At 41.1% G+C, this 22,586-nt stretch overlaps 2 protein-coding genes and 1 long non-coding RNA gene across 4 annotated transcripts in view; 1 reads left to right on the top strand and 2 right to left on the bottom strand.

Moving 5' to 3' along the window:
- The window catches only part of meis2a (Meis homeobox 2a), a 199,254-nt gene extending 196,081 nt beyond the window's left edge, over positions 1-3,173 (top strand). For both annotated transcript variants that reach the window (XM_034675608.1, XM_034675607.1), the window contains one exon: positions 1,333-3,173. In XM_034675608.1, coding sequence (XP_034531499.1) covers positions 1,333-1,661 — 329 coding nt within the window. In that variant the 3' untranslated portion in view covers positions 1,662-3,173. The remainder of the gene's footprint in view (positions 1-1,332) is intronic.
- On the bottom strand, positions 2,206-11,562 carry LOC117806627. The gene is made up of 3 exons (XR_004629708.1): positions 11,315-11,562; positions 8,882-9,001; positions 2,206-2,318 (listed from the first exon to the last, which is right to left on the bottom strand). It is a non-coding gene; the product is annotated as an uncharacterized LOC117806627 (long non-coding RNA).
- Positions 11,563-15,764: 4,202 nt separating this feature from the next.
- The window catches only part of cdin1 (CDAN1 interacting nuclease 1), a 57,497-nt gene continuing 50,675 nt past the window's right edge, over positions 15,765-22,586 (bottom strand). The window contains exon 12 of the mRNA XM_034675471.1: positions 15,765-16,663. Within this exon, the coding sequence (XP_034531362.1) occupies positions 16,507-16,663 (157 nt within the window). The 3' untranslated portion in view covers positions 15,765-16,506. The remainder of the gene's footprint in view (positions 16,664-22,586) is intronic.

Raw genomic sequence — 22,586 nt, 5'->3', positions numbered from 1 at the left:
CACCCTGAGTGATTTATTTATTTTATGACCCCAGTAGTGAGGTTTTAAGAGACCTGCTCTGACAAACATGTGCATTTCAAATGAACTGACATGGAGAGAAGGGGGGGTATTAGAAAATGGCACAGCTTTCAACCAATGAGGCCGGTCATTAATCTTGGCCTTTGCTGTCCCCTTTTTTTCTCCTCTCTCTCCTTTCTCTCCTCCTTCTCCTTCTTCCTCCCCTCACCGGGGCCCTCCAGTGTAATTTCTTAATTGCAGTGTACTAAAGGTGGAGGAATGCAGAGAGTGAGCATGCCTAGTGACCTCACAGCGACCTCTCCCCCTCTCCTACAACAGCTTCTAATCCCCCAGGGGTTCACATTACAAAGCAGGGCCGGCCCAGACCCAGTCCCAGACCCAGGTCCCCTCTGGCTCCAGCGGGGGACCCCCTGCACTTACTTGTTTCTCCCCAAGGTCCAAGCCCTGTAGAGCAGCCATGTTCCCATACTCCAGCCCCTAGCTCCAGGAACAACCCCCTCCTACTTCCTCCTCTTTTTTAACTCTTTCTGATTACAACAAACAGCAAACAGTGGCACTGCTGAGCCGGCTGTGTGACCCAGGTCCTGTCACAGTATGAGATATCCAGCATGCTGGGGTCTCTACACATATGAAGTAGAGTCCATCTTTAAGTGACATCAAAGTACCCCACCTGCTCTTCCTTTCTTCTATCTCTTTTAACTCTCTTTTATCTCTGCCACTCTTGTCTTGCTGCTGTTTCCTGCCCCCTTTTTTCTTCTACCACCAAAATACCCCACACTCCATGCAATCTAAGAGCAGCGCTTTGTTCTATGTAAAATGCTTTCATGCAGGGGTTGAACCAAGCCTAGTGATACAGCTAACTGAGTCTTAAATTATTTAATAACTTCTTTAAGGGGTTTTAAATCAAATATGTTCACAAAAAGACACGTCCCTCGTGAGAGTGCCACTAAAGCCAGCCAGGGAATTGACTGTTCCGCTTGTAAAAGTATAAGCACTTCTCCACATCAATACACCCCGCTTGGTTTTTCCTCACATCCTCCAGCTCTACAGTGTCTGTCCGAGGATGGCTGAGGATCATCTTCCAACCTGAGACCTGACCACAACGCTGTTGGGCATTGTAAACCACTCACCATGGGCCTAAAATAGCCTGGCCAATAATGTCTCTCTTTCCTCGTCGAAGCTGAAACGCGGTGTCATAAAACCTGCTAAGCCCTGTGATGTCGGAGTTGTGTGTAAATTGAATTAAGGCCTGTTAATGGAGACAGAGAAATAGATTTATTGGCTGTAGAATTAATTTCTTTTTCTTCCTCTCAGGTCTGCCAGGCATGCCAGGGGAGTATGTACCTCAGAGCGGTCCTATGGGCATGAGCATGGCCCCGCCCACCTACACCAACCCTCATCAGATGACCCACCCCACCCAGCTCCGACATGGACACCCTCTCCACGCGTACCTGCCAGACCACCATCCTCATCACCCTCATCACCCTCACCACCACCCTCATCCTCACCCACACCACGCCATGCTGATGCATGGAGGACCCTCGTCGCACCCAGGAATGACCATGTCTGCACAGAGACCCCCTTTGCTCACCCCCATTGACCCCAGTACTGGAGGACAAGGCCTGGACATCCATGCCCAATAGTATAAGGGAACTTTGTTACCACGACAACAGCAGCTACTACAAGAAACAGTTTAAAAAAAAAGAAGTCAGCAGCCCACAATAAATCCTATTTTGAGACTATTTTTAAGAATAAAAAGCGAACCCTTTTGACCAGAATTTGACACTAAAGAAACAGAATTCCACATGAGCTGTGATAAATCTTTTTTTTTTTTTAAAGACTTGTCAATTTTCTTACTTTCATCCAAACGGAGGACCAAGCTGACAAGAACACTTTGTAAAGTCTTGGGCTTTTGGTAAAGATCAACAGAGGATGTTTTGACGTACACGTGTGCAAAGAACGGACAGATGCACACACACCACTCCAAAAACACACACACTTTTTTCACATGAACTCACTCACACACACCATCATAAACATGTTCAGTACACTTTCATGTCAAGCGCTTCAAAAACAAGAATCACTCTGGAAGATTAAAAAAAAAAAGAAACAACAGAAAGACTCCAAGAGTTATAACTACTGTAGTATAAAAGTATAGATAAATAAGTTAAAACTTGTGCATTTTTTGTTGATCACATGGTTTATGTTTCCTGAGCTAGTTTTAGAATCAAAGGTTAACCTTTTCTCTCTCACACTGTGTGTGCTCCTTCCTGGAGGAGAAACTGTCTCGCAGCACAGCACTAGAAAAGAAAAGAAAAAAAAACAATAAGAAGATGGAACATCTCAAAAAGGCTCCAAACCACAGAGGGCGATCAGGTCCTGTCCCTCATCAGAACAGGACATGATGGGAAAAGGCTGCTAAATGACACCGGATCTCTCCAGAAGATTCAGTTTGAACGTTGTCATGCCCCTCTTTTTTTTTGGTTCATGAATGAATGTTGCCCTGTAGGTTTTAAAGGAAAAAACGTTCTTTGTTTGAATTGCCCAAGCACTGGATTGTGTTGGTTTTATACATTTTTATTTTAATATTATTTTATTTTTTTGTACCCTGGACTCTCATTGGTCAGAGCCTATTGAAGGAAGCTTAAAAGTGGAAAAGCAACATCCTCTGGCGCTCTCTTCACGTGCGGATCAACACTCTTGCCATACGGACAATACTGACACAAACGTTGATTCTGCGGCACTGGAGAAGCATTTGATGGTTGATGCACCAAAAAACCTATAACTTTAAAAAAGAAAAAAAAAAACTTAAATTATGAACTCAATGCTTTTGGGGGGAAAAAAAGCTGAGAGAATATTGTAACAAACTTCGTACAGAGTTCAGTCTATTAATTGTTTCATGTTAGATATTCTATGTGTTTACCTCAATTGAAAAAGAATGTTTTTGCTAGTTTCAGATCTGCTGTGGCATTGATATTGTATGTCCATGAATTCCTTCCTTTTTCAGCACGTGTTCCTCACTAGATGATAAGATGCCGTCTCCCTTAAGCTTTGTCAAAAATACATTAAATACTTGTATGAGGACTGTGACGTAATGTTTAAAAGGTGTTCAGTCACAAATGCTGTAATAAATATTTCATTTTTGATTTTTGTTAGATTTTTGTGTGATTAACTGTGTTATAAACTAACTCCATGTGTCCACTTTAACAATTATGAGAGTACTTTTATCACTAGAGCAACATGTTTTGGGTATATTTTTTGCTTCACAACAAGGTCTTACTCTTTGATTTATTTCTGCAAGTGTTCACATAATACAAAAAGTCAAATTTTAAATTTTTCCAGCACTGTGTTTGCGATAACAGGATGTTTTTTCTTTTAAACCAAACTGACCATTTGGATTTTTATTGCCCTCTTAAAGTGACAATAACTAATTATGGTAACATATGAACTGCCTTTGTGATTTATTGAGGCATAAAAATATGTCCTCCAAATTATTAATTGCTGCCAAAAACTCAAATGAAGGGTTCAAACTACAGAGTAGCAACCCACCTTAGATTTGAACAAAAAGACAAAGCATTGGCAGTGATGTGATGAGTAAATCTAAAGCTAGGTCATTAATTAAATGTAAGAATATTTACAATGAAACACAATTTCTAGGGAGCGATTATATATAGCTCATTGTTTTTGGTAGATTTCTTAACAGCTATTTTCATAAAACAAATACCTTTGTGTTTATTGCATGTAGATTCGAGAATACCTAAGATATTTCTGACCATGAATGAAGCTAACCTCCATTATATAAAAAAAGATTTATTCAGATTAGAAAGGCCCAGTCTTTACTTTGGGATCAAACAATACATTGAGGATTTGTCCCCTGTGTATCTGCTGCTGTAGTGAGAACCATGGCTGACCCTCTCTGTCTGACTGCCTCTCCTCGTTTCTGCCGTTTTGCAGCGCCGCCTGTCGGCCATACACGGCACTGCCGTCCAGGAAAACACAGATGGGCTTTGATGGGCTATCTCCTCTCTCTTCTCCATCTCTGAGCCTGTGTTCGCCCGCGGCCATCCGAGTCACAGCCTCCAACCAGAAACGACAACATCGCTCTGGCTCAAATATTTTCCGTCCTTCAAGAGGAGGCTGAAACATTTGTAGAGTTCAATTCAAGGCCTCGGATTATTTTTAAATTTGTATTAGGAATAGATAAATGTTTTTATATTCCTCATTAAAATTAAAGATAGATTTTATAAATAAGATACAAATATTTTGCTAATTTTATTTAAAAAAAGTAGGCTTTATAATATTGTCAAAAATAACACTTAAATTATTATTTTTTTAAAATATTTTGTGCACTAAATAACTGCCCTGCCTTATATTTTCGATTACACTCAGCTGTTTTTTAGTTGTTCGTACGTGGCCTTACATTATTATTATTTTTATTGTGTAAACAGTTTTGGAAAAAAACATTAACAGAATTTGTTCTACATGTGATCTGACCCTTTATTTGTTATTTGTTGATTTAGAATTAATTCAAACTATCATTAATTATCATCAGTTTTTTATTTGTTCATGCAGCTGATCTGTGCCCATTTGTGTATTTAATCATTGGATTTTAATTTTAATTAAAAAACAAAGGTAAACAAAAACAAAAAATAGATAAATCACACACGAAAAAAATCCCTTTCACTAAATGACCAGCATTGAAAGCGTATTTTATATGCTGATCACAGAAAGCACTTTGTGCTCTTTGCTTAAGAAGTGTTTAAATATATATTAAATTATTCGTTCAATTATTTTAAAACCATAAATCTTATATCTAACATTTTCATGTGGGTTTTATTATTTCTGTTTGAATAACGGTCAGCCTACAACTCCTTCAGGTTTTTGATATATTTGGTATGAACGCCTCGCAGCAGCGTGTTTTTATAGAAATTCCGGACATGATCGCTGCACAGTTGATCTTTGTTTAACAGTTTTCCTCCACACGCAGAGGCATGTTAGGCCTTAACCAGGCAGGGGGAAAATGTAGATATTTATAGGTCTTACTAAAGTCTGGTTAATGATGCATTCTCTTCTCTCAACTATTCAAAACCTTAAAGTCCTTCTTTCTTTGTTTTTCCAGCGCTCTATTATTCTACGGATAAAACGGAAGGAAGAAGCCCTCCGTTTTGTGCGGAGATTATCAGATGAAAAAGAGAGAAAACGTGAGGATTACTGTGGATGAAGAGGATTTTAATATTAATAGTTTTTTTTTTCTTTTCTCTCCCCCTCCCTCCTCCCTCCTTCTTCCTCCCCCCTCTCTTCCCCCCGATGAGACAGAAGGTAGATTGCCTCTGCTGCTTTCCTTTTGCCGATTCGGTGTGACAGGGATGATGGATGATCCAGCCGAGCTAAACAACTCCTCCCCTTCATCTCCTCCCTGTCAAAGCCAGTCCAGGCTGCTGCTGCACGAATAAAATAAGGAATATATTCCCCCTGCACTGCTGCACAATGCAGCCTGCTCCTCTGGAAGACACTATGTGCGCGCGTGCAACAATATTAAAAGTCCACACACAGCCCCCCCCTACCCCACAGCCTGGAACACTATATGCGCGCGTGTGCGTAACAGAGGCAACATGTTAATAAAGCTCATGTTATTGGCTCTGTTCTCTGCAGAGCTTCTCTTAAAGGTGTATTTTTAGATGCACACGTGAGTTTTCTGGCAGCAAGGCAGACACAAAAAAAAGTTAGTTCCTGCTTTTTTTTTCTTCCAAAATGCTGATTTGGATAGTGGTCATAAAAATGCACGCGCACGCAGGGGCTGAGTGTCCTTCGCTTTGCAGCTGTTTCTCTCCCAAAAATGGCTCGCTCGCTCTGGGGGACAGTTTTTAGGTTTTGTGTCTGTGTTGGTGTGTGTGTGTGTGTGTGTGTGTGTGTGTGTGTGTGTGTGTGTGTGTGTGTGTGCTGCCCTCATTTCCAAACAAAAAAAAAAGAAAAGAAAAAGAGTGAGAGGGAGAAAAAAAACATTTCAGCAGTTTTCTCTTCTCTTGCCATAAGGTGTTTCTATGACGACGTTACGTAGGCCTCTGCGCGCGGGTCAGAGGCGGGGGTCCCTGGGAGAAAAGGGCCGCATTTGGCTGATCATTTATCAATGTCAACCGCATAATGATTCTCCCTGCAGTCCCCCTATTGATGAGGATAATTACATTAGCTCAGAGTGACTGATCAATAAAGCCCAGGGAAAATGGTTTATTATAGCACCACCGAAAGGCCTTTCTTTAACAGGGGACTGGCTGCTGCTTTTTTACTTCTTTCTTCTTCTTCTTCTTCTTCTTCTTCTTCTTCTTCTTCTTCTTCTTCTTCTTCTTCTTTTTTTTAATTTATTTTTTTATAAAGGCAGGGTTGATCTTTGCAACTCAAACTGCGGAGAGATAACCAAGTGAGGAGGAAACTTAAATTGGACGCGGTATAAAAGGCTGTGACTTTGCACCAAAATGTTGATTGAACTGAATATTTAATTTTTTAAAATGTATTTTATATTATTTCTCTTTTTTACTTCAATGAATGGAATCCAAACAAACATTTTTTGAACCCGGTTTTCACCCATGAGATAACTGTTCACAATCTCAGGAAAGAAAACACACCATAGCCCCGAAATAAGATGCATGAATCCACATGCTTTTACGTATTTTATTATTTTTTATTTAAAACCGGAAGTTACAAAAAAGTTTAACCATCAGCTGTGATTTTTCTACTCACATATTCTACAGTAGGCCTATTTATTTTGTCTGAGTTCTGATGTAAAATATGTGTTTATTTGCGCATCACCTGAGGCAGTTACCAAACCAAGCCAAACTGGCCTCAGAGAGAAGCCTTCAAAATAAGAGCCTTAAAATGATCTTGCTTTGTTGGTCAAGCAGCAAAAATAACCTGAAAAAAAAGTTGAGTAGTGAAAGAAAGACAGAAAGAGACGTCTAGTAAAAGTCTTCCTGACCCGTCTCTCTCTCTCTGTCTTCTGTGTGCGCATGTGTGTGTGTGTGTGTGTGTGTGTGTGTGTGTGTGTGTGTGTGTGTGTGTGTGTGTGTGTGTGTGTGTGTGTGTGTGTGTGTGTGTTCTTTAATTGTCAACAACTTCTCCCCTGCAGGAATGGTGCAAACTCTTTCGCCTTCATCCTCCGTGGAGCTCCGCGCCAGCTCCCATTTAGCGCTGATGAACGTGTCTGCAGGAGACAGCTCCATTATCTATTTATCATTTCTGATGGTATTTTCTCAGACAATGGAGGGAGAAACGCACCCACGGACGGTCCCACTCATGCCTCTTCACTGCCCTTTTTACACGCGCGTGCACGTCCTCATTTATTCGATGGCATTTTGATAAAAAGAAAATTAAGATTTAATCCGAAAATAAATCTTTGGCGCATTGGGATATTATGTAAATATGCACAGGGTTTTATTTTTATAGCCTATATTATTTTTGTTAAATTCAAAAATATAGCCTATATATAAAAATATTGTGACTTTAATACAAAGGGAAAAAATAAATGCCTCTTTGGTTGATGTTTTTAAAGACTGAAAATGTAACTAGATGGGTAATATTCAGGACCTTTTTTGCGCATGGCCGCGACCACTTGAATAAGAGGCGATTTATTTTCACACTTCAGCGGTGCTTGTCTTCTTAAAAATGAGTGACAGTCACCCTCCACCCCTCCCTCCTCCTTCTCCTTCTTCGCCAACACACACTCAGCCCGCAAAAATAAATCTTAATGATGTGAGAATTATAATTAGTCAAATAACATAGCTATAGGGGCTTTAAATGAGCAGACAGTGGAAAGTGCAGTGGCCAGTTGTGAAGAAGAAGAGGAGGGCATGTGAGTGCAGAATAAATAAAGCGCAATAAAAAGGGAAATAGCCGGAGTTTAGTCAAGCTTTGAGGTACTCAAACCTTTATTTCAATCAGTTAAGATTTAATTAGGAAAGCCTCAGGCCTGAGAGTCTCTCTCTCTTTTCCTCATTATGTAGCTTCTCCAGCGCTGTTTTACAGTGGCCCCAAGGTTGTCAACATTTGACCGGTTTTCCGCTGAAATAATCACGGTTTATGGCTGGAGAAGCCAGAAGACTCGCAAATAAATCTGGCATTATTCCATTTACTCCATTATGAGGCGGTATAGTCCGAACAGTGAGCGGCGAAAACGTCGATTACTTTAATTGATGGTTTGTTGTCCTAAGTTGATTTTCTTTTTTTATTATTTCTAATTTCATTCTTAATTTCTTTCGGTTGTTTCGAGAGCTTTAAACAAAGAAGGTTTGAAATATCTTGCGGGTAGCCGAGGGCAGCAAAGTGAGACATTTCACAAGAACTGTAAATAACAGAAGAGGGCAAAAAGAGAGAGGGAGGGAGAGAGTGCGTATTCTTAAATATGAAATTTCTCCGGGTTATTGATTAATGTGCACATTTCAATAAGAGCTCAGTGCACATTTCAAGTCAATTAATTATTAACTCAAACACAATAAATGTTCGTTGTGTTTTTTGTGGAGAAAGAGGGAGAGAGGAGAGAGAGCTGGAGACCCCCTCCTCACCACACCCTTGGGCGCACTGTTATTACAAGATGGCGACCCCTTCTGGAGGCCAAAGCAAATGTGTTTACAGAAGAAGAAGAAGAAGAAGAAGAAGAAGAAGAAGAAGAAGAAGAAGGAGGAGAAGGAGAGGGAGGAGAAGAATTTAATTAAATATTGCTCGGATTTTACACTCTGAAATGTTCTTTTTGTCAAAATATGTAGGCCTATATGCGTAAAATTCCTCCTCACCGTTTCCCTCCTCTCCTTTGATAAGAGACTGACCTGCATCAGTAAATGTGACCTCCAAAGACTCTCATCTCATATTTACTCACAGGTATAAAGCTCCTTATGCATGTATTAGGCGGCCACGTTGATGGTAAAATCAATAAAGATGGATTGTAGGGTCAATATTATGCTTCGCACCTGGGGACTTGTTGCCCGGCTTCTTCTTCCTGTGAGTGTGACACACAGAGAGAGAGCAATTCATAATAAGAAAACCGCAGCAACATCTATCCTAGAGCACGAGACATGGTGTGTGTTTAAAGGGAGGGAGGGAGAGGTAGAGGGAGAGAGAGAGAGAGAGAGAGAGAGAGAGAGAGAGAGAGAGAGAGAGAGAGAGAGAGAGAGAGAGTTCAGGGACTTGAAGGACCAGAGAACACTGACATCATTAATCATGGCCCACTTGAAGATTAAGACTGAAAGTATAGAATCGGTAACCATTATCGTCTCGGATGGCAGTTAAAACCTCTCCTTATTTTTCAAAACAGTGTAATGGCACTGAGGTCTATGCAGGGAAAAAAGAGGAGGGGGTCAAAGACGAGGAGAGGGAGATGGTGTCACTGGGATGGAGTTACAGAGAAAAGGAAATATCAAGGAGACAGTTGGGACTGGGAGAACAGAATTAGAGCAATAATATCTTAAAACGGACAACAATATTGAAAATTGTATGTAATAATAATAAAAATAAAAATAATAATAACAAATAATAATAAAGAGTAGCAGCAGGCAAGCAGTAGTAGAAGTGATTATAAAAACTGTAAAGTCAATGTTATTGTTATAATCTAATGATTTTAGCATCCTTATTTTTTGAATGTCTGCAGTATTTGAAAAAATACAAAAATAATAGAAACGGAAAAAAAAAATCAGTTATCAACAACAAAGTGAAAAAAAATCCTGCTGCCAATATGACTTTGATTTAAAATAAAATAAAATAAAGTAAGGAAACTAGTACAGCCTATTGCTTACATTTTTGTTTAAAATTTGAAAATGCTTTGTCGATATTTTTGTGAATGCTTAAATACTAATAAGTAGCTACTATGAGATATCATCTATTTTAATCGACCCAAAAGCAGAAGGGATAGGTCTTCATGTTATTTTAACCACCGTGTTTTGTTTTTCCACAAAACAACGGCATTGTGTTGCTTAGAAGTATATCCCAGTGAAATCTTGTTGAATAATTACAGAAGTTAATACGTTTAAAGTGTGTAAAAAAACTTTATATTTTTTCGGTTTAAGATACAACCCGAACTACAGCCTTTCAAAGAGTTAAATACGTCCGCTATGTAAACGTTCCATATAACGTCATCATGTTTTTGTCGACGTTTCTGTTTCTGATAATATCTCAATAACTTATGCTGTGAAGACATCTAAATAGATTAATTTTATACCTGCTCTCTTAAATCTAACCTGCACGTACTTTCAATTGTGTTTAAAGCGTGGTTATTTCCTCCAGTTCACACCGTGGGACTATATTAGTGAGGCACAGAGCAGCATACTCCCTGTTAGCAGTCGGAAGTTGCAGTGATGAAAAGCAATAGCTGGTGTCAAGCACTTTTTTAGCACATTACTACAGCTGGTGGGAATAAATAGTAGCCAACTGAAGACGAGCAGGAGGAGAGGGAGGGGGAGAGGGGGAGGTTGTGTGACATAAGGCTATTTGGGTGTGTGACCACAGGGAACCTGGGTTTTTCATATCTCCCCTACACAATAAAAGCCCTGTTGTGAGGGACTGTCTCACAAGTCCAACTTTGTTTCTCAACAAGGAGTGTAAACTGTTGTCAATATTCCGATAGCCTTCATCTGCCAATAATGACAGGCAGCCGGCTTCCTATCTTATCTGCAGGCCAGGTAGCGCCGCACCTGGGGGGAATAACTGCTGTGATAAAGAGCGTCTGGGCCAATAGAAAGGCTCTTGTCTGTCTGTGAGGAGTTAATGGAGAACGCCACTGGAGACAGGAAGTCCTCAGAAAGTGAAAAGCACTTTATTGTACACCTGAATGGCCTGGCATAGGATTTCTCTCAAACCCAATGGGAAAACCACATTACAGGTCCTTACACAGGGTCATTACAACAGGGCAATGGAGTTCAAGTGATCCATTGCATTTGAATGACAACATCACATCGCTCCATTCATTCTTCCCTCTTGTGTGACCTGACGATGATCCCTGTGGGACTTCATTTGCTGTCAGTGGAGTGATGTGCTGAAGTTACAGTTACAGAAAAAGCAAGATGTGGCTCATTCAAGTTTGCATAAAATTCACAGCAGCACAAGTGTTGCCTCATCTGCTTTTCACTCACTCTGACTTGTGAGGACTGTTGCTTTCCCTCAGCAACAGGTTCAAGCACCCATAACCCACAGTACACTGCGACATGACATCATCAAGCCTCTAAAAATGAACTGCAACATCGATCCCTTGCAGGCTGACCTCCCATAAGTCAAATATAGACGATGTGGGACATGTGTTTGGATGGAAGTGTATATTTACCTGTCGCCAGGAACTCAAGGACATGGCAGCAGCAAGGTTTTTATCCAGCCCAGGAGTGGAGTGTTTTGGGGTGAAAATGAGTTGTAAAAGTGATAAATGGGCCACAATTTTCAAGCTGAGGAGCACTGGAGCTGGCACAGTGCTCACAGCCAAACATCTAATTGCTCAGCACAAAAAATACACGTACAGTAGAGCATCAAAGAAAAAAAAAAAGGAAAAAGAGAAAGAGAAAGTTAGTCCAGTCTACATCTTCCTCTCTGCATCTTTCCAGCACAAAAATATTAGGTTACCAATGGCAACAATTCAATAAAATAACCAATCACATCTGTCCTTTCAAATATTTCCAAATTTAAACAGCCTACACATAATGGAGGACTTGTCTGATCTTTTCGTTATGGTTTCGAGCCGTGGTTTATTGTTATGAGAGAATATTCACATTTTGACAAATACAAGGCTACTTCTGAACAAGCCAGCAGTTTTTCAGAAACAGATCTGCTGTTATCAAACGGATTAGTGGATCTGATCATGCCCTTGATTCAAGCTTTTGCTCCAAGCACCGATCAAAGCCTGATGCATCCCATAATAGCTACTCTTGTCTCCATGGACACCGCCATCCTGTGTACAGTAGCCACACCTCCTCCTGAGTGCACTTATTTCATAACAAGCTTGTGACAACACTCATCAGGAAATCATGCTCACAAATAGAGGACAGGAAAAAGAGTGAGCCAGGGTTTGTTTTGGCTGAATTAAAATTTGTCTCCAGACTCTTGTAGCTAACCTTTTTCCCTTCACAGTCATATTTTCCACCAATCTTCTTGAATGTCACTGGTTCTGCCTCTTCCTCCTCTACCCTGCTGTTCTCTACCTCCTCCTCTGCCCGTCCCTGTGCTGGCCTGTACCTGTACCTGTGTGTGTGTGGACACAACCAGGCCTTCCCCAGACCCTCACTGAGAACAGGACTTGACACACTTTCTGGGTCACTTCTGTCACGGTCCAAATGCCACTCAGGGGGGGCTGACCTTTCCAGTGGCCGACGCTGGAGCAGGCAGCCTCCATGCTGGCTGTCACCCCTGTGGTTCCAACCACAAACGCACGCTCCCCAGAGCTTTTTTCTTCTGCTGCTGGATTCACCTCCTCCTTTATATCGCTGACAATACATGTTAAAACAAAGAGGGAGAATCAAAGCTGACACACAAATATAGCCACTGTAAACTATGGCTGATGTATGACATGTTGGCTAAAGTCAGGAACCTTGGCGATGACCACAGAGACATGATGGATCAGGTCTCACTGGAAGGAACTCCAAATATGCTTCCTGGATTTATTTGAAGGTATTGGTTACACAAATGAGAGCCTGAATCTAAATGTAATACCTCAATTAGCAAGAAGCCCAGTCAACACCTTAGTCTTTAGCAAGGTTCACAATCCAAAGTATTTTGGCTTCCACTGCCAGGCTCTCTCATCTTAATTTTTTATATTTTGTTTTATGCAGATCAAGTGCAATATTGGTAACATGCAATGTATGATTTGTTTATGGTTTTAATTAGTGTATGTCTGTTTAATTATGTGTTATGTTTTATTTACATGTCTATTTTTGCTTGTTTTTATTGCAATTATTGATTGTTAGTACTGTAAAGTGAACTAAATGTGTGCACTACTTTATTCCAAAAATAAATATCTCTTAACGGACAAGCTTATTCTGCTGTATCTTTATGTAGCCTAATGCAACAAAATGCAGTGTATCACCAACCATTGCATTGTATTTTAATGTATCATAATGTGTAAACGTAAACCAAGCTGGATGTGATGTGAAATATGAAATGTCAAATTTCAAAGGCGATAGTGTTTTTTTACAGTGTTTTGAGTGCTCATGATTTGGTACGGCCATTTCGCCTCTTGTTCCACACTGACTCATATGTCTCTAAACTTTCTCTAAACTAGCCCCCACATCTTCCCCCACCCCCCTGAGTGGGTTAATGTGTCATACTTGTTCAGTTTCCCTCAAACATACCATCTGCCCTCCGTCCTGTCAATCAAACATCCACTGTGTTGCCTTTTAAAATCCCCCAGACCGTTTTTCTCATGCTCCATTGTTGTTTTTAAATAACAGCCTCTGATTAGCAGGCAGCGCTTCCTAAAAATAAAATCTCTTCCTATCTGCTTCAACTCAGGGCAGAGAGGGTGCTTTTTCCCCCAGTGCTGTTATTCAAGCCCTCTAAAAAAAATCCTTTTTTAATTTCAAACTGGCTGCTCTGGACTCTTCCAGGAGAACTTTTATTTATTTCCACCCTGTGATGTCTCACTGGCTGAGGGAGGCTGAGAGGATCTCTACTAAAAGCACTACACAGCCTGAGGCAGAAACAGGCCAGAGCTCTCTTCACATAAATAACGCAGGAGCGTGGAGGAAGTCCGTTTGGTGGTCTGCTGGAGGGATAGAACCAAGCCTTCACTCTGTCTCTCGTTCTGTCCTTCGTTTCTCGTTCTCTGTGTCTCAGTGGTCTATCTAGCAGCTTGACTGAAGAGGCATAAAACAGCAGGATGTGGAAGAGATTGGGCCAAGATGTACATCTGAGTGGATAGTGGACTTCCAATAGCCTGCGGGCCCTGGCCAAACAGAGTGGGTGCTGTGAACTGCATCAAACTAATCTGACACATGGGAGACACAGATTTAAGAAATGAAACCAATATTAAAATATGAAAAACATGTGTAACTAAATCCTCCTGCGTGGAGTTTCTTGGCAACATTGCATCCGGAAAAACATCTTTATAAAGATGCTTCCAATTTGTTCTTCTTCATACAAAATTGATTATCAGTACTCCTCATTCATTACTGTAATAAAGAAAAGATCCTTGAATGAAAACATACTTAGAGTCGAGTCTTGTTCTCACTGGAGGCCTCTTGAGGATCAAATTTAACCAGAACACTGGTGTCCTGGCCCCAGGAAATGACCCCTCCAAACTGGCCTTATTTGGAGAGCATTCAAGTGCCCCATTGTTGTGACAAGAACAATGAATCTAAAAGAGGCGGGAGACAAGGGCAAGGAAAACACAAAATAAAGATGCCTGGCTCCTAAAAATCATCAGATGGAAGTTTTTTCTATTTTCTGCACTCACATCATGGAAATAATATCAGCTGACGCCGACGTCTGCACTTGCCTTTGAAGTCCATTCTAAAAAAGCTGTATTTAGTTTGCATTGTGTGCAGAACTTAATTTATAGGAGTTGACCCTGGCTCCTCTTTTGTGCGACAGCCATCTTGGAAAACAATGGCAGGAAGGCTTGAAAACTTGAGAGGAACTGAATCTGCTGTTTTCCATTTTTTCTGTTCTCATTCAACAGAGAATTTTCCCTCCCCGAGTAAAATAGCTCTGTTTTTGTGTGCAACAGAAGCCATAAACTGATGCCTAAGCATTCCATGGCCAGGCAATAGGGCCGAGTTTAACTGGACACATGGGGACAGTTGTTTTGTACCACATGGAGTAAAGGGGGGGGGGGGGGGGGGGGGGGTCAAGAGAGGAAGCCATGGCCGCCTGGCGACCTCGCACTGACCCACTGGCCTCCTCATGGAGGGATCAAGGCCTAGATGGAAGCCGGCTGAGGGTTAGAGGTTTAAGGGTAACAAATCATGCAACACTTGAGTGGTATTTAACTCCCTGCATACCATATCTCTCTAACTGTGTGAGCAATGCATAACTGTCCAGAACAAACATAGAAACAAACAAACAGAACTGGAGAGGGTTAACAAATAATGTGATAGTAGTGAACGAATTCTCTACTTTATTCGGCTTCAATACCACAACAATAAGAGAAACCACTCGTAAAATGTTTCTAGTCATATTATAAGATGTTCTCAAAAGTTACTACAGGTTCTTCACACTTTCACTTTCTTTCCTCTTATCAGTTTCTGTGTGCCGTAAAGAGGAGGACACGACAGGGACCCCCTATAGGCAGAGCATATCTGCCTCTAAAAGCATCACTCAACTTTATGTTCTCTTCTGGTTCCCCTGGCCGGGCTGTGTTTCTTCCATTGGTGTCTGCTCATAAAAAAGAACTGGAGCTGTAAAGATGTGCAACAGACAACCGCTGGATAGTCACACACACCTTATCATGGAAATCAGGTGTTTTTTAGACACATGTGAGTGCTCACATTGCTGAGCTTGGGTTTTGCTGTGTTTCATGATAAGAACACATTCGAAAAACAGTATTACAACTCTCTTTAAATACAAAATCATCAACCCATGAGTCAAATATATATAGAAAAAAATCCTGAAACCAATTATAACATGAAAAAAAAACCTGTTGACTTAAGCATATACCATAATTATTGCTTAAACTATGATTTTTATTTACAAGACCTATTTAACACCTTACAAATACCCCGTGGAGAAAACCAGAAACACTTTGGCACTTGAGATGAGTGAGTGCTGTGAGAAAACTGAAACCCAAAATGTGAAGTTTTGTGCTTCATTTATTCAGTTACTTACATTTCATTTCATTAAGATAATCGTACAAACAAGCAGACAGAAAGTGTTGAATTCATGAGTAAATTTAGCTGAACACTCTCAGTTTAAAACTTGGAGTGAAAAAGGTCAGAGAGAGAGCAGCCCTAATCAGAAATGATCCTGTTTCCCCCCCTGCAGAGCGAGTGAGAGGGCACTGAGTGACGCAGGTGAGAGTCAGCCGTCCACTCAGCCGGTGGACCGCACCTCTCTTATCTGCTGATGGAGCGGAGGAGGAAGGAGTGACAAAGGCCAGGGCTTTGGCTGTGATAAGGATGGCCCAAATGTCCTGCTTTGGCCCGGCTCTCGCCCTGGCTGTGAGGGGCCATCCAGGGGCCAGGAGTTGACCACAACCAGGAAAGCCTGCTGCAGGAGTGTGTTTCTGGCACACAGGTATGAATCTGACCCTTTGCTGTCAGATATACAGAATGCTGGTGTGTATTTGCATGTGGTAGCTTTGAGGCAGTAAAAGGAGAGAGAGGGAGGAAGACCAGTCAGAGACACAGGGTCAGGTGGAGTTCAGGGCAAATTTTTGCCAGGAGTCTCACTCTGCAGGAAAGCCAAATTGCTTCCGGATCTCAGTATCCACCCTTGTTCTTACCCTTCCCCGCCTCCGTGCCTTCCTCTTTCTTTCCTGCCATACTTGATGCTTTCTTTTTTTTCTTTCCAAAACATTTTCTCACTCCTTTGTCTTTACTCTGGCTCCTGTGGCAGTGGGTCCTGCGGGGTGGCATGGCACAAGGTGACAATGTCTGTTGGGAAGCAGTCTTTGAGCAGGATGCCTCTGTCTCTCTGGCAGTCCAGCTCTTCTATGAAACCGTACCAGTAGATCACAAGGCCAGGACCAAACCTGCAACACAAAACAAAAGACACAAAGTTGGGCTTTAGTACATTTAGAACATCATCGCTGTCATATTGGGTAGCGATGAACGAGTTATGTTGTTGCTTTTTAAATTCATATCTGCAAAATGCCTACAGCTGTTGTTTTTGGATTTGAAAGGCATAACAAAAAGCAGGAATACGTAAGTAAAGAGATAGAAATATGGGACAGTAGTGTGATTGATCTATGAGAGATAAGGTCGCTTAGGTATTTTCCTTTGATCACCGTCCAGGAAACATGTAAAGAATCAAACACAAAAAAGCCGCCGGGAAGATTAAGATCTGTCTGACAGGGTGATACACACTCGATCACATTACAATGGCAGCGAAATAACAATAATCTGTGAAATAACAAAGCTCTAAACTAAACCAAGGCCCCAGCATCCTGTCATTGGAAGCCTTTGGCACATCACACGCAGAGTTCAACACAAAGTCTGAGACTAAACACACTGCATCTGGTGGATAATGTTAGCCAATCCTGCAGAGTCCAGCTGTTTCTTTCACTTTGAAAGCCAAAGAAACTTTGCCTCAGTTGGCAGACACTTCATCTCCTAAAGTCTATAAATAATAGAGTGCCAAGAATGTCTGTTATCCAGTTTAGGCTATTTAAAAAAATATTTTTCTTAGGTCTGTCTTCTGTTCTTTTCTTCTGCTCATTTCTCTGCTATTGTGTTTTATAGACACTGTAGCTACTGTACACCTCAAGGTCTGCTGAAAGGTGCAGAAACAATTAAAAAGCGGAGTTCTTCACAGGGGATACGCAACCCTTTTCTCACTACTTCTCCTCACAAAGGCAATAAATCATCTTTCCAGCTATTTATTATGCCCCAAAGAGCCACCGGTGGCCCCTCTCTGCCTCATATAGATCATACCTATTCTTTGAACATTAGCTGCCATGCATAAAGACATGTCACAGTTGAACTCTGAACGAAGAGCACCAAAGCCCCCACATGCAAGACCAGATTCAGAGGGGTTTGACGGCGCTCAGCTCCCAGACACTCTATATCCTCGGACAGTTAACAATGTTGTGGGGGCCTCTGGGGACCGAAGGCAGGAAGCTAAGCAAAGGGCCACGGAAAGCTACAGAAGTTCAGCGCCAAGGTAAGGTACATAAAACCTTGAACCTGTGATCAATCATTCCTTATTAAAATACAGACTCAAACACACAGATGTGTTATTTTAATTATAATTATGGGAATCTTTAGTCTTTTTTATGAGCAGAATTTACGAGTGTATACCTGGATTGATGACCTTACAAGTTTGACAAGGTATTTTAACCTCATAAATTATGAAGTGCAAGAATCAGTTGTCGTGACATAGCCGGCTATATGCGTCTAATGTGCTGTGTTGACTAGGCCTTGAGGCAGTGCATGTTCTACATAGAGAACCTGCATGGAGACAGACACATGCATATGAACAATGTGTGACTCTACACGCACACACTCCCTTCGAGAGGCCCTCGCAGCAGTACATGCTTCTGCACCCCATCCACGCATTCTACGTTTTACAGTGTGTGATTTACGGTGCTGTATCTGTGAGCAAACAGGCCAAAGCTAACAGCCCCGGAGAAAGCCCACAGATGCACACTGAAAGTTCACCACAAAGTCACACACACACACACAGCCCAGTCTTCTTTGCTGCTCTTTGGTTTCCATGGTCCAGCGCTGCACACAGCCGCCAACTCTTAATATGGAAATGTTATGGAAACAAAACCTAAACATTTACATTAGATGACTTTGGAAAAGGGGTTATGCTCTTCTTTTTATTCAGCCGCAGAGCTGTATGTATTTCCCGTGCAGTGGATGGGGCTGAAAAGGGAAGAAAAAAAACAGGAGACCCGTCTGCGCAGAGTGGAGAGAGGCAACCTTCTGAAAAAGGTTAAAACTGTACATCAACAGATAAGGCGGCGGTGCACGATACATCATGTCTCGGGTCTGTCAAGGGAGGCCGAGCACAAATTGAAACAAGCAAAATTATAAACACAGGGGAGCCATGTCACCAAGGCCTTTCCATACCTTAAAGAAAATAAATGGACTTTGAATCCTACTCAGAATTAATACAAGTCAATAGTACTGGGACCTTGAGGTAAAAATCTGAGACTCGGAACAATAACACTTAGGGGGGAGTGAGCGGTCAGGGGGCCAAGCCTGAGCCTGATGGCTCCAATATGAGACTGTAAAGAAACAGCTCATAGCAAAAATATACAGTACATAACCCTTTATGCTCCACTTTACAGTCCCTCTGAAGTTTGTGTTTTAAAAACCTGAAGACGTGAATGGGAGCTCATTTCAAATTTGTAGGAAAATGATGGTTTATTATGTGGGCTGGTGCATCTTAAGCTGGCGTGTGTACCTATTACACATATCACCACGCCGAGTCGGAGTCAGCCATCTTCCAATAAACACCTAACAACGTAACGAGTCGGTGAAATTGTTTGTGAAATGTAGCTAATTTCGGCGTGGAGGCCACTTGACGAGCCTGGGCGTGGATTGCGGCTGCCAGCCACGCTTTGGTTAGTGTTAATGAGCGGTTGGTGGTTGCGTTTTCAAGCAGGTGCCAGGCAGCTTGCAGCGGCGGCTTAATGAGAGCAAGGCACTCAGGAACACACAAGCAAAGAAAACATTGAATAGAGAAGAGGGGGGTGTTACTAGCGTCTGCCTACACACAGACACACACACACACAGACACACACACACACACACACACACACACACACACACACACACATACACACACATACACATACACACACACACACACACACACACACACACACACACACACACACACACACACACACACACACACACACACACACACACACACACACACACACACTTTCTACAAATACTGAGAAAAAGTGAGGAACAAGGCTCCAAATGCCCTCAAAGAATGCACAAGTTTGCTTTCTGGGTTTTATTCATTTGTTGAGAAGCCTGAGGTTACAGAAGGTCACACACAAACACACACACATGTACACAAAAGAAGTCAGCAATTTTACCTTTGTACCCAACACACACATCAAGGCTAATTTAATGTGCCACATTTGGTGAGAAAAAGCTTTAGGAAAACTGGAGGCCGAGCACCTCTGCCAAAACACATTACACTACATGATGAATTATCAATAAAATCAAGAAGGATTTACACTCCACGTTAAAACACCGTCACTTCATTTTACATACCCACGCCGGCCTGTTTTAAACAAACGCTCCAGCAATGATTTAGACAGCGTAAGTCTCTACCTGAGGGTGAACTCTGTGTCTCTGAGGTCCCCCTACAAAGACCTCTTTGTTTCCAGCATCCATACATCAGGTCACAAGGTAGGAACAGTGAAGCACTGCCAACATTAAGCTTAAGTCAGTCTTTTCTCTATTCCCTGAAATACAGGTATGGAACCTGCTCAACTTCTTTTTTAAAAAAAAAAAAAAAGAAAATATCCAGAGTGATTTGGGTGAGGGGTAAAGTGGAAAAAAAGTTTCTGTGTTGGACAGAGAAAGTGAGTACGCAGAAAAAGACTGTGATAAAATGTTGAATGAAAGGATGAATATCTTTCTTTTTTCAGAGTCAGCCCATGCTGATTTAGCAGCAAATAAAATAAAAATTCTATGCAATGTTTTACATGTTTGTGTGCAGTGAGGTTGCTGGAGCATATAATTACTGCAAAGACAGTTGCAACTGTGGTGAGTATTCCTAGTAACTTCACCAAAAAGCGCCTGAAAGTTCTTACAAAATATGCTTTCTTGTAAAGAAGTGCAACCGTGACATACTCCTCAAGGTACCACAATCTCTTTTAAGTGCTTAGTGCATAAAGGAGATTGTAATTAAAAAAATTGTAATAAAATAAAATTACACAACTTACAATTGTCACATTTATGCCGATCTGTTTGTTATTTAGGGGTCTGTACTGATGTAAAACTTTTAAAAGAGCCGCAAAATGCTTTTTCAGGATTATAGCTGACACACACATCAGTACTGGAGCTCCTAGTTTACTGAAACTTTGGAGCTCTGCATCTGATTGGTCAACCGATTCAACAGAAGGCATCATTGGATGGCTAAATGGACGATTAAAAACATGAAAAAAATGATAAATTATAACAAAAGACATAGAGCAATGGATTAAATCTAAGAAATATCTGATTTAACACTTAATTTGAGGATGGATTCGATTTAATTTGAGGATGGATGAGAAGAAGACTGCCAGGCAGCTCTCTTCATACATCCAAAAGAAAGGTAAGCCTGTAGCATCCAGCGCTCAAAAGATATCAGAGATACAGAGAGCTATTTACTGATTTTGTGATGCATTGTCACCCAATCAAAGAAGATTACTTTAGATAACAAGGAAGTGAGCTTGTTGGTGTCAATGAGAAAGAAAGCTGTAACACAAGGATGATTGTTTCAATAATCTGAGAAAGCTGCAAGGACAAGGATTGGTCGAATTTACTTTTCATAATGTTTTTACTTTCTGGAGGGATTGAAGCTCTATCTGCATATAAAGATTAACACAAGTTTATATACAGGGCTGGATTATGGTACTGTGATTGGTTTATATGTGTGGCATTTAAGAGAGGGGTGGGCAATGAACCAAAACTTGCATGTTAGGTGATACAGTCCTGCATCCGATCTCTGTACATCTCGCTTGTGCATTTTAATAGCATTGCATTAGCAGCCAGCCTAGTGAAGAAGACGTCCTGATAACACACAAGTATCTGTGCACAGCAATACTACATTCAATGGCCTTGAGGGGTGCCAATCAACAGGGAGGTAAATTATCTGCAGTTAAGTAAACATCCTCCTGTCCATACTTAAAGAAACTGAATGGAAGAGTTAACCTCCCACAAGTTATCATCGTGAAAAGAGCTAAGAATAGAACACCTTCTTTTCTATCCCCACCCTTTTCTTTGTGTGCACAGTAAAGTTTGATATGGCTCAGGTATGTAAAACACAAATACAAGGTAGGTGCAGCATCATAATTAAGCTGGAATAGAGGGTAATAAAAATTAAACATCTTCCGCCAGGTGTAATTCTCCCAGACGTTTTTATGTTTTCTGTCACTGAGGTATGGGAAGAGAGCGTGGCGGTGATGCAGGGATGTTCGTCTTTGTCGCTGTTGAGAATGTTTTACGTGTATGTATGTTTGTGTAGTGTAGTGTAGGGTTTAACATGGAGGTGTGGAGGTGTAATGTGTGAGTATGAAGGGTGTGGGAGGTCAGGTCGAGTCGGTGTGCTGTGAGTCGCATGTTGCACTAGGAGCTCATTTGTGCTCACTGATGCGAGATAACAGATACCAGAACAAGGACTAAAAAGGATCCCACTGCTTTATCTGGTAACCATAGCAACCCTGGTAACCCTCAGTGGCAGGACAAGCCCTCAGCTCCCTGACCCACCAGAAAAACACACACAGACAGAGCAACTGAAATTGTAAGGCTGTGTAGATAATCACAATAAAATATGAACCCTTGCAATAAACACAATGCAGATTAATTTACAGTCAGTATGTGTACATTGGACCTATTGGATGGAGGCCTGAGTATCATGGCCATGCTATCACACAATTTTGTTCTAGTCTCACACTTTGTAATGGCATTTTCAGTCCATATTTAATATCAGGTAATCTCTCATTAGCTAAATGAATTTCATCAATTTAATTTATTTTGTAGATTTTACATTTTATGTAGAAATATTTGGGAGGTTACAATTAGTTATTATGTGTAAACAGAGTCAACAAATAATACATGTTAAAAGGTACTTTCACTTACCTACTAGAGTGAAATCAATTTAGAAACTTAAAAGCATCAAAACATGAAAAGAAAAAAATATACTAACAATTTATTACTGCTATCAAGCTTTAATTATGAGACATTGCAATGCTAGGACAATGTATTGCTCAAATCGAG

This window comes from Notolabrus celidotus, chromosome 22 (genome assembly GCF_009762535.1).
Source record: "Notolabrus celidotus isolate fNotCel1 chromosome 22, fNotCel1.pri, whole genome shotgun sequence".
In the NCBI taxonomy this organism is placed as follows: Eukaryota; Metazoa; Chordata; class Actinopteri; order Labriformes; family Labridae; genus Notolabrus; species Notolabrus celidotus.
Note: the sequence above shows the minus strand (reverse complement) of the source record. Positions and strands in the feature narration are given on the sequence as shown.